The sequence below is a fragment of the Geotrypetes seraphini genome, chromosome 7 (assembly GCF_902459505.1).
Source record: "Geotrypetes seraphini chromosome 7, aGeoSer1.1, whole genome shotgun sequence".
NCBI lineage: Eukaryota > Metazoa > Chordata > Amphibia > Gymnophiona > Dermophiidae > Geotrypetes > Geotrypetes seraphini.
Genome location: NC_047090.1, coordinates 119,011,975 through 119,024,897, shown reverse-complemented (window position 1 = coordinate 119,024,897; position 12,923 = coordinate 119,011,975). Strand labels below are relative to the sequence as shown.

Here is a 12,923-nt window from a genome sequence, read left to right as displayed (position 1 = left end):
ACCAAGTCTATTCCCTTCAGTACCTTGAATGTTTCGATCATATCCCCTCTCAATCTCCTCTGTTCAAGGGAGAAGAGGCCCAGTTTCTCTAATCTTTCGCTGTACGGCAGTTCCTCCAACCCCTTAACCTAGTCGCTCTTCTCTGGACCCTTTCGAGTAGTACCGTGTCCTTTTTCATGTACTGCAACCAATGCTGGAGGTGAGGGCGCACCATGGTCCGGTACAGTGGCAGGATAATCTTCTCCGATCTATTCGTAATTCCCTTCTTTATCATTCCTAGCATTCTGTTCGCTCTTTTCGCCGCCGCCACACATTGCATGGACGGCTTCATCGATCAAAACTCCCAAGTCCCTTTCCTGGGAGGTCTTTCCAAGTACCACCCCGGACATCCTGTATTCGTGCATGAGATTTTTGTTACCGACATGCATCACCTTACACTTATCCATGTTAAACCTCATTTGCCATGTTGATGTCCATTTCTCGAGCTTGATTATGTCACGTTGCAGATCTTTGCAGTCCCCCTGTGACTTCACTACTCTGAATAACTTTGTATTGTCTGCAAATTTAATCACCTCGCTCGTCATTCCAATGTCCAAATAGTTTATAAAGATGTTAAAGAGCACGGGTCCAAGCACCGACCCCTACGGCACCAAGCACCGACCCCTGCGGCACCACACTCTTCCAGTCCGAGTATTGTTCATTTACTCCCACTCTTTGTTTCCTATGCTCCAGCCAGTTTCTAATCCACATGAGTATTTCACCCTCGATTCCATGGCTCGCAATTTTCTGAAGTAGTCGTTCATGCGGAACCTTGTCGAACACCTTCTGGAAATCCAGATATACAATGTTGACCGGGTCGCCCTTGTCTATCTGCCTGTTCACTCCCTCAAAGAAGTGCAGCAAGTTTGTCAGACAAGATCTGCCTTTGCTGAAACCGTGCTGGCTGGTCCTCATCAGACATGTCCGTCAAGGTGATCAATGATGCGGCCCTTTATCAGCGCTTCTACCATCTTTTCCGGTACTGAGGTCAGACTTACCGGTCTGTAGTTTCCAGTGTCTCCCCTTGAATCTTTTTTGAAGATCGGCGTAACATTTGCCACCTTCCAGTCCTCTAGAATATTTCCCATTTTGATCGACAGATTGGCTATTAGTTGAAGCAGTTCAGCTATGGTCCCCTTCAGTTCCTTGATGACCCTCAGAAGGATGCCATCCGGTCCCAGGGATTTATCGCTCGAGCCTATCAATCTGCCTGCATACCTCTTCTAAACTGACCGTTAACCCTGTCAGTTGCCCATTTTCACTTCCAGCATATAGCCTGATGGGTTCCGGTATGCTGTGTATATCCTCTTCAGTAAATACAGACGAAAAAAACGTGTTCAGTCTGTCTGCGATTGCTTTGTCCTCCTTTAGCGCTCCCTTTGTTCTTTGGTCATCCAACGGTCCCACTGCTTCCTTCGCAGGTCATTTCCCTTTAATATATCAAAAGAATACAACTACCAACTATAACCTAACCATTGAAATTCCTGAAATGGAAACCAACAGCAAATATCCAGAAAGGGTGGGGCTCTGGAATCATCTGCTATGTCTAAAGGAAAGAAAATTAACAGTTAAGAACATAATTTTTCCTTCCTTAGCAACAGCAGCAGATGAATCCAGATGTGGGATATAGCAAAGCAATATTCAATCTGGGCGGGAAGAAAATGCCACCTCTGCAATGACCAAAGCACCAAAGGCAGCCTCCATACGCAACAGATAATGCTTAGCAAAGATATTCTTGGAAGACCAAGTAGCCACATGACAAATGTCCTCCAAGGAAAAAACCCTGGACTCAGCCCATTAAGTAGCCATCGCTCTGGTTGAATAGGCATAAAGATCTTGCAGTAATCGCCTCCCTGACATCAAGTAAGCGGAAGTAACCGCCTCCCTGACCCAGCGGGCGATGGAAGCTTTGGACGCCGCCATACCCTTGTTGCTTCTTGTGAATAAGATAAAGAGGTGATTCAAACGTCTAAAATCGTTAGTAACCTGCAGATAGTGCAGAAGCATCCTACGCACATCGAGCAAACACAGGGAAGAGAAATGCCCCCTCCCCCCGTCCTCTTCCTGGAAGACAGGAAGGAAGAGAAACTGGTTAACATGAAAGGAAAATACCACCTTAAGAAGAAATGATGGAACAGTCTGAAATGACACCCCAGAATCTGTAATTCACAAAAAAGGATCCCTGCAGGATAACACCTGCAACTCAGAAACTCGCCAGGCTGATGCCATGACCACCAGAAACACCGCTTTCACCGTTACATCCTTAAGAGTCGCATTAGAAAAAGGCCCCCCCAAGTACCAACTTAAGACTCCAGTCAGGACAGAGCTTTTTAACTGGTGTACGAATATGTTGAACTCCTTTCAGAAATCGAACAATATCAGGCTGAGAAGCAAGGGAAGAGTGAGAGTCCTGGCCCCTGCAACAAGCAATGGCCACCACTTGCACTTCAAGGGATTTATATGCCAAGCCCTTGGCCACTCCATTCTGTAAAAAAGAAAGAATGCGATAAAGAGAAGCCTGGAAGGGTGAAAAACCCTGAAAAGAACACCAAATATCGAAAACACTCCAAACTCTCACATAAGCTGCAGATGTAGATCTCTTTTTCGCCTGGAGAAGAGTAGAAATAGCTTATTCTAAAAAACCCTTACTCCTCAGCCACGACTTTTTAAGAGCCAGGACATAAGACAAAAGTGGGACGGATTTTCCATGCCGATCGGACCCTGAGTGGGCAAATCCGGAGTCACCGGAAACCGCCAACGGCTAGCCCACCAAAAAACCCATCAGATATGCATACCCTGGATGGCGTGGTCAATCTGGAGCCACCAGGATCACCGTACCCTGAAAGCGAGCTATGCAATGTAATACTCGACCTATCATTGGCCAAGGAGGAAACACATAAAGATGACAACACGGAGGCCAAGAAAGAGCCAACGCGTCCATCTCTTCTGACTCCCGCTCCCTGCGCTTGCTGAAGACCCGAAAAAGCTTTGCATTTTGAGACGAGACCATGAGGTTTATCTCCGGGAAACCCCCACCTCTGAACAATTAGGTCGAACGCCTGAGAGGACAGTTCACATTCTCCGTGATCGAGCAGGTTTCTGCTAAGGAAGTCTGCCTGAACGTTTTTCTTTCTCGCAATGTGAACCGCTGACAGAAGTGTAAGATGAGATTCTGCCCAACAAAGCAGAAGCATCGTCTCGCTCGCCAACTGGGGGCTTTGTGTGCCCCCGTCTGTTGATATACGCCATCACTGTGACACTGTCCGAAAAGACCTTTGTCGGTCAACCCAGTATCATGGCCTGAAGCGCCAGTCGGATCGCCCTCAACTATAAAAGGCTGATCGACCACTGAGCCTCCTCCGGAGACCAGACCCCCTGCACTGACGACTAAAGGCACTGAACCCCCCCCAGCCTAACAGACTGGCAACCATGGTTACTATGATCCAATCCAGTGAGGCTAGTGGCATACCCTTGAACAGACTGGCCTCACTCAGCTACCACCTCATGCTGAGCGATGCCCAAGGAAACCACTGCAGGCGACAAGTGTAGTCCTGACACCACCGAGACAGAAGGGACCTTTGAAGCAGCCTCATATGAAATCGAGCCCATGGTACCACCTCCAAAGTCGCCACCATCGAACCGAGAACCTGGACATAATCCCAGACCCTCGCCTCAGGGACTGGAGAAGAGGAATTTGAGCCTCCAACTTGGCACCCCTGTCTCTGGGAAGAAACACTCCCTGCTACCATGGCGAAGTGCACCCCTAGATGTTTCAACGACTGAGATGGGACCAGAAAGCTATTTGGAAAGTTGATGACCCATCCCATCGATTGAAGAAGAGAAATCACCCTCTGGGTGATCTCCAAACTCTCTTGTTTGGACAATGCTCAATCAACCAATCATCCAAGTAGGGATGTACCCGAATCCCTTCTTTGCGAAGGAAGGCCGCCACAACCACCATCATCTTTGAAAGGGTGGTAGACGCGTGGAACAGTTTCCCGGAAGAGGTGGTGGAAACAGAGACTGTGTCTGAATTCAAGAAGGCCTGGGATAGGCACGTGGGATCTCTCAGAGAGAGAAAGCGATAATGGTTACTTCGAAAGGGCAGACTAAATGGGCCATTTGACCTTTATCTGCCGTCATGCTTCTATGTTTCTAGAGTGGAAAGGGCGAAAGCCCAACTGAAGCAGAACATACATACTCTGAATCACTGATGCCAAACAAATTCCCTCCTCTCTGCAAATTAAATAACATGAACACCACTGGAACCAACCTGTGTAAAACCCTAAATGGAGAACAAACTGGAGAAATAAGAATAGACAAACACAGAGCTGCACAGAAACGGTGAGCCCTGGGATTTGTCTGCTGTGACTAAGGAAAAGAAAATTTATCAGTTAAGACTTAATTTTACCTTCCCTGTCATCAGCAGTAGATGAATCCAAAGAGATGGGATGTAGAAAGCAAACAAGAACCCAGAATATGGAACAACCTCCTCCTTCACCTGTGACGAATACGCACAAACTAATCATCATGAATAGACTAAAAACCTACCTTGTCCCCTCAAACTAGTAACATGAACCCTTCCACCCTCTCTCATGGAGGTAGGAAAGTAGGACACTTGGATGGTCGAAAGGATTATCGCTGCCAAAAACCAGTGTCTCTAGGGTCCTTGGGGCTGTCCCAGCCATAGTGCTTCGCGTCCCAAAACCGAGCATAAGTTTGGACCTGCTGAGTCGAGCCTCTCAGTTGATCCACTGGCAAACGCTGGGTAGAGACCCCCAGATCTTTGACCAACTTTTCCAGGTCTTCACCAAAAAGGAGCTTTCCCCAAAACAGAAAACTTTGTAAGGCATTGCTTAGACTGGGGACAAATTTTTCCCCATCCCTGTGAGGACTCATTTTCCCATCTCATCTCCACAAGTTCTTTTCCTGTCCCTGCCCCATTCCTGCAAGCTCTGTCCTCGTCTGCACAAGTCTCAAACACTTTAATATCATAAGTGTTCAAGGCTTGTGTAGTTAAGACAGAGCTTACAGGAATGGGGAATAACAACAACTTTATTTTTATATACCACAATACCACAAACAGTTCAGAGACATTTATAGAGGAAGAGACTGTACACCGGCAGCGATATTACAAAAAAAATTTTTTTTTTTTTTTTTTTTGATGTTTAAAGTTTATTGATTTTTTCACATATCAACAAGTGTTATAAATTTTCCATACATTTATCTTAACAATACACTTGATATCTCTATAATGTATTTTATATAAACCATATTTTATATTATTTTTCTTATGAATTTATATAACATATATATTGTAATGATTTTATCAATTATTATTTAATTATGAACCCTTTTCTCTCCCTTTATCACATTAATTTCTCATAGGACTTTCATTCATTCATTATGATATATTTTATTATAATATATATATATTAGCATGTTAAGATTAATCAAATTTATCTGGAAGTGTTTTAAAAATACATTAAGGCAGAAATGGAGTCAGAGAAATTTATCAAAGAGGTAAGTTTTATTTGACTTCCTAAAAGTTTGATAGGAAAGTGAATTTGAAATAAAGTTGGTTAAACATTTATTCCATTTGCCTGCTAGGAATGATCATGCTCTATCAAGGAATCTCTTGTAAATACAGCCCTTCAAGCATGGAAAAGCGAACAAGTAGACACTACGTGTACGAGTTGTGCCTGAGAGTTCGAAATGATAAGATAGATGGATTAGGGATGAACCTATTATGATTTTGAGGCAAAGGGACAGCGACAAAACTCGGGGGGACAGGACGAGAAAATTGAGTTCCTGCGGGGATGGGGACAAATTTGTCCCCGTGTCACACTCTAGCTTGGACGCCATATCTGCTACCCAATTCTACTGCCATCTGGTTCTCCAAGGCCTAGACCATGCTGTACAAGGAATCTGCCAAGTACGCTAACCTGATCTCTATATGCGGTAACTCCTCGACTGGGGCTGAAGAGCTCTCAGCCGTCTGTTGCACCCAGGAAACACACGCTCTTGCTACATAGGAGCTATAGATGGCTGCCTGCAAGGAAAGAGTTGTCACTTCAAAGGCAAGTTTCAGAGTCACCTTCAACTTATGATCCTGAGGGTGGTCTTCTTGGAGTCCACCTTATGCCACTTCAGCTTCTCCAGTTCCTCCCCAGGACGAGGATAAAGGTGAGACAAAGTGAGCACCATCTTTAGAGTAGTGTCAGAAGACAACCACTGTGCTAAATAAGCTCCTAAATGGCCTCATGGACCAGGAAGGCTCTAAGTGCCGCCTAGTGTCCATCTTTGGGTTCGAAGTAGTAAGAAACAAAGTCTCCAGATCTTCAATATTAAGTGCGCTCAGTGCCTTGACTAGAAAGGCTAGGAGCTCCGTTCTATGAAAGACCCAAACCACCAATGGGTCATTGGGTTCCCCACCTGATGCTTGCCATCCTCCAAGACCTCTAGGAGCTGGTCCAAGGCAGAACTCGACCACCTCCAACATAGCGGAGGACAAAAGAAACCCCAAAGCCCCTGAAGAGGATCCTGAATCCTACGCTTTTTCATTGCAGACTCCCCCGGAAGAGCCTGGAAAGAAGCAGACCTCTGAAGCACTGGACCAATCTGTTTTAGAAGATAGGCCTGGTGCAGCAGCATTCCATACTGCACCCCCCAGCCTTCTGGTTCCCAGAATCTGCAGCTTCACAGGCGAATTAACTATGCCCAGGACCTCCCTCCATGGAAAACTGCACCCATGCGGGAACTCCCTTGTCCAGCCACTCCAAGTTCTAACTCTGGCAAGTTCAAGCCTGCAGCACAGCTGATGCAGGCACCCGATGCTGCTCGCCACTTCCCACAGTGGAAACAATGTTTCACCAACTCAGCAGCCATAGGATCACCACTCCCGGAGGTCTGCCTGCCCTCCCCAATCGCTTGACCATTTTTTTTTTTTTTTTGCGCACAGACATGTGAACCTGCATCCATGTAGAAGACCTGTTAATGCGAGAACTGACTGCAGCCATTCGCGGAGCGGTGCAGGACAAGGCAGCATGTGAAAAGCTCGAGTCTGCCTTTTGGGCCGATCTGACGCAGAGCAGGACCACCGGACCACCTAAAATAAGGTACAGGGGGAGTTCAGGAGGGCCCTGCCTATCTGCTTGCCGGGAGTGGAGCGCCCTGCCTGCCTGCTTGGCTCGGGGTGGGGGGCCCTGTCTGCCTGCCTGTCCTGTCCTACCACTAGACCACGGGAGGGGGGACAGGGTGCAGAGCCTAGCAGGAGTGTGGGGTTGGGTGCAAAGCCTGGCAGGGAGAATTTGGTTCAGAAGGGATTTTTTTTCTTGTTTTCCTCCTCTAAATCTAGGGTGCATCTTATGGTCAGGTGCATCTTATGGAGCGAAAAACACGGTAGAGAAATACGTGAAACCCCCCATGAACAAAGTGTTGCTGCAACTACTACTAAGCATATCATAAAGACAAAAGGAAACATCGGTGTGGAAAAAGTCTGCGGTGCATATTATCTGGGCACAGGAGATGTCAATATCGAGGCATGCCTGGGAGAAAAAAACATGATCTGCAATGACAGATAGCTATGTACAAGTGCATTGACACTTACTATGCGTCAAGGAGATGACACTATGCCATATCCAGAATGTTTATGCTTCTTACGTGATAACTCCCCTAATGGTGAGGCATGGAAGACAACGAAAGTCTTGGTTTTGAAGAAAACCCAATGCTTGATGCTCTTTAGGTGGCATCAGTGCACACAGTGTTGTTATTGATACCGGTGTCGATGCAGCCTATGCATCAGGTCCCAAATCACCCACCGTGCTCGATGTCAATGCCAAACCAAAAAGTATTTCATACTGAAATTGTCAGGCTTTAAGTGTCCTCTTTTGCATACGGAGAGAAAGGTTACAGTAAATGTCCCAATGGGCAGGACCTAGACTCCAAGCACATCAATTATTGGGGGGGGGGGGTCAAAGCCTAAAAGGCTCCTATTACATTGAGTACATTTTTTGAAGCCGCTTGGCACCCCTCTTTGTCATGCAGGGGAAAAAACCCCAACTGATGCAAAGTCAAAAGGTTCTATAGCCCAGGGAACGCGAGTGAAAACTATACTGAAAATTGTTGATGCTTCCTGGGGCAAAAAAAAAAAAGTCTCAGTAGCCGAAGGCTAAAAAAAATGTTTAACCAAATCAGAGGTAATGACTTAAAAAAATGAGAATTATGAAAAAAAGTACAATAAAACCAGGAAGGCACAAAAAAAATATCTAATTTTGATGTGCTGAGGAGAAACCAAAGACAAAGCTTATTGACTTCATAGAAAACTAAGAACTGAAGGTCCTAAGCCATCAACGAGCAGGAAGGCACCATCTAAAGATTGGCAGTGTCTTTGCTGGGTTCAGTGGATGATGTCACCCATGAGTGAGAATATTATACCTGCTTGTCCTCAAAGAAATTATTTTCTTTTATGTTAAAAATCAGAACTAAATAAGAAGATTTTTGTTACCTGGAGATGTTTCTGTTAAATATGGCAGAAGTTTGTTGAAGGAATTGATCAAGTCGCAGGGCTCTCTCCAAATATTGCAAGTAGAGGGGCTTTGCAAATTCTGTACAGTAGCCATCCTCTGCAACACCCGGCTGTGAGGCCATAGAACCTCCTCCTCTTCATGCAGTGTAGAAGCTCCTTGAAACACAATATTGCAGAGATCTGAAAAGAGAAAGTGAAGAAAATGTAACAAGTAAAATATATACTGTATATAAAAAATTCAAATAAATAGTTTACATACTTTGTCATGGGATCTCATCCTCAGCTAAACCATTATAACTTTTTTTTTTAAAGTTCTTAGAAAAGGTTTAGTGCAGTTTAGAGGACTAAGTACTTGACAAATGCTTTCAATATAGTAGAAATCCAATCGCCAGACACCCATAAAAATATGACTATTAGTTTTCATCAGTAAGCAGCCACATGACCACCTAGCTTCACAAGCAGTGAAAAGAATCGCATGACAACCATAAAACAAATGGGGAAAGAATGCAGACCATGACACATGGAATTCTTTTCAGCCCTTTGTGTGTACCTCTTGCAGGTGTAGATGTGCACATTTGACTAAGGGGAGAAGGAAGGAATGGTTTAAAAAGGACATTCTCCCAAATATCTTATTGGTTTAGAAAGAATAAAGTACATTAGATGTTCATGTCAAATTTCCATATGCCAGATCTTATAGTTTAATCACTGGGAGCCACAGCCCAAAGCAACAAGTATGGCTGTGCTTCTCCACGACCAAAAATGGTGCATTTTTCATCTGGATGTTATCACCACTATTCAGGCAGAGTGTCACCAAACATAACCACTACAAAACCAGCCATAAACTCTATAAAGAAACAAAGAAAACCAAGTAACTTACCTGTAGCAGATCATCTCTGTGGACAGCTGTGTACTGCCCTGAAAAGATGAAACGCAGTAACTGTTGAGGATATAATATGAGAAAGTCCAAAATACTAATTTCTTTGAATACTTCTCCATGATGTAATTCTTAACCAAAACTAATACAAAGTACTGTATTCTGGCTTCACATGCCTCCCATTTATCAATAGATACTGTGTTTTGGACTTTTGGATAGATTGTTGAGCCTGTAGCAAATGTTAAATGGCTTCCATATTAAGAAATATACAGTAAATGCAGGACATCTAGTAAGTTAATTAGTTTTGACAAAAATTTGAGTTACTGTGTTCTGGCTTTCCAGGGCAGTGTGTAAGTCCTTGCAAATGTGTAATGTCATCCAACTAAACACAGTGTAGAAAGGCTCTACAGTAGTGTATTACAAACTGTGTGCCAAGGTGAGATTCAGGGTATGCCGTGAAACAATGGCGAGGAGGAGAGGCGCTGGATGACTACCTACAAAACATGCCTCTCGCGGCAAGAGGCATGTCCTGTAGGAAGTTAGCAAGCTCAGGGCCCTGTCTTGAGGGCCTCATCACGTCGATGTCCATGCAGGAGCGGACTGCTGGGCATGATGGACCACTGGTCTGACTCAGCAGCAGCAATTCTTATGCATATCCAGAGACCCTCTTAGCCGCGGCCCCGAGTTTAGTGTGCCGCAGCTTCAAAAAGTTTGTAAGACACTGCTCTATAGCTTAAAGTTAATTAAATTTGCAACCATACATGTCCAACATTTCTAAAGGACACGCAGGAAAGAATTCCTCAGCTAGAAGCTGCCTTTAACAGAAAGTAGGGTAAAATGGAGCAAAACTGCAAATCTATGGAACAGACATGGGGAAGAGTGAGTGACTGACTGACTCTACTGCTGTATTTTACAGTTCTCAGAAGAGCCTGCCTACAAAAACCAAGGCCCCCAAAAGTGGCATCAGACCGAGCTGCCATGTCCACTCTGTAGAATCTCGTGAAGGTATGAAGGGATAGCCAAGTCGCTGCTCTACAAATCTCAGGTGGATGAAATCGGGTGGATGAATCGCTTGAGATTTCTGCCCACAAAGCTGAAACACCTCTGGTCAAGTGAGCTTTAAGAGAAAATGGCACCTGCTTACCACAGGCAATGTAAGTAGATGAAATGGCCATGAGGATCCACCAGGCAATAGAGACCTTGGACGACGTTCTATCTCATCTGTACTGGTTAGTCAGAACACAGATGGTAGTCATTGGTCATCTCTAAGAAAATGGAGTAAAACTCAGCACAACCAGTTTCCATAGGATCTTATCCTTCTGCTTCAACCCTGTGGGACAAAAGGCAGGCAGACGAACTTCCTGGTTGACATGGAAATCTGAAACCATCTTCGCAAAGAAAGATATGGAGGGATAACCCCATCTCTGTGATCTAAAGAAAGGGCTCTCTACAAGAGAGCTTGCAGCTCAGAAATACACCGGGCTGAAACAACTGCCACTAGGAACACCGTCTTCACTGTAAGGTCCAGAAGGGATGCATCCTTAAATGGCTTAAAAGGAGCTTCGGCAAGCCCTTTTAGCACAACATTAATTTTCCATGTAGGAAAAGGCTGTCGTAGGGGTGGCCACAAGCGAAGCGCCCCCTTGAGAAATATGATCATATCTGGATGAGCTGTATGCGTTCTACATAGGAACTGGACCCCAAATGACGAGCTTCCTATCTCACTGAAGTTGGACAAGATCCACATACTACAGATGGTGAGGCCAGTCCGGGGCCACCAGGATCACCAGGCCCAGATGAGTAGCTATTCTGCGAATGACTTGACCCTCCATGGGCCAAGGCGGGAAGATGTAAAGGAGATCCTGAGTTTGCCAAGGCTAAACCAATGCGTTTAATTCCGAGCTTCCTGGCTCTGTTCTTCAACTGAAGAAGCGCTTGACTTTTAAGTTCTTGGTCAAAGCCATCAAGTCCATTGCAGGCCTGTCACATGAGACAAAATGCCTCTGCGAGAGAGACCACTATCCCAGGTCTAGGATTTGGCAACTGAGAAAGTCTGCTCACACATTATCTACTCTGGCCACATGCATCACAAAGAGAGATAGAAGGTGCAGCTCTGCCCATCAGAATAACATGTGAGCCTCCCAACTCAAGTGAGCAGTTGTGCCTTCCTGTCAATTCATGTATGCCACAGCCATGGCATTGTCAGAAACCACCCTTACCATTCTTCCTTCCAGGGTGTTTTGGAAAGCTCACACTGCTAACCTTATGGAGTGAAGCTCCAGACAGTTGATCAACCGACTCTTTTTAATGGAGAGACCACTGACCCTAGATGGAAAGAGGCATGCCCTTCCCTAGAGCATCTGCTTGAAGCCACCAGCGCAGGCTGCTCCATGCTGACTCCTTCCAGGAAAGGAGCATCTGAAGAGGATAACACTGAGAGGACCAACGAGACAGAGGCCACATATGGTTCCTCCAGGGAGGCCACATGGACCCTAATACATGAAAGTAATGCCAGGCTGTGGGGTTCAGAAATGCCAAGAGATCCAAGATCTGTTTCTGGAGCTTCTGTTTGCATGGCTCGGGAAGAAAAACATGTCCTTGGATTGTGTCAAACTGAACTCCAGATATTCTAGTATCTGAGATGGTGTGAACTGGCTCTTCTTGAATGACAATCCAGCCCAGGTGCTGTAGAAGAGACACCACCGACTTCACTGCCTGATCGCACTCCAGACTGAACGGAGCCCTGATCAACCAGTCATCCAGACAGGAATGAACTTGGAAAGCCATTCTGCCAAGGTGCACTGCCACTACCTCCATCACCTTGGTGAAGATGCAAGGACTATTGTGGAAATGCTGCTGGAGAATATGAAATCTCAGATACTTCTAGTGTCCCAGGAATATAGAGATATGAAGATAAGCCTCTGTCAGATCCAAAGATGCCAGAAATTCCCCCTGGAGCCCCTGATCCAATGACTAAATATACTGTCTCCGTACAAAAGTGCAAGACTCTCAGAAAGGCACTGACTGCCTTGAGATTCAGAATGGGCCTCTAAGCCTTTCTTTGGTACAATAAAGTATAAGGAGTATTTGCCAGAGCACAATTCACTTTTTGGAACTAGCTCTATGGCTTGAATGTCCAAAAGATGTTGCAGTGTCACCTGACCTTGCCCTCCAGCTTTTCCATTAGAGAATTCAGAAGAGGGAACAAAAGAAGTCTATCTTGTTACATTACATTTTTAGACCGCAAAACCTCACAGATCGATGTGGTTCACAAAAATTAAAAACGGGACATTCCCAGTGAACTATAAAGTAATAATAATAATAACAACAACTTTATTTTTCTATACCACCGTAATCAAACGACTTTTAGGCGGTTCACATTGAAAGAAGGCTGGACAATCAGCGAATTACAGAATGCATTAAGAGGAAATGTTACATAAGAGATTGGAGTTACAGAATTACAGATGCATGGAGAGAAAAGTT

The 12,923-nt window shown here is 45.1% G+C and overlaps 1 protein-coding gene across 1 annotated transcript in view; it reads right to left on the bottom strand.

The window, feature by feature from the left end:
- Nucleotides 1-12,923, bottom strand: part of INO80 (INO80 complex ATPase subunit) — a 348,126-nt gene that overhangs the window by 319,860 nt on the left and 15,343 nt on the right. The window contains 1 exon segment of the mRNA XM_033951235.1: nt 8,546-8,746. Within this exon segment, the coding sequence (XP_033807126.1) occupies nt 8,546-8,688 (143 nt within the window). The 5' untranslated portion in view covers nt 8,689-8,746.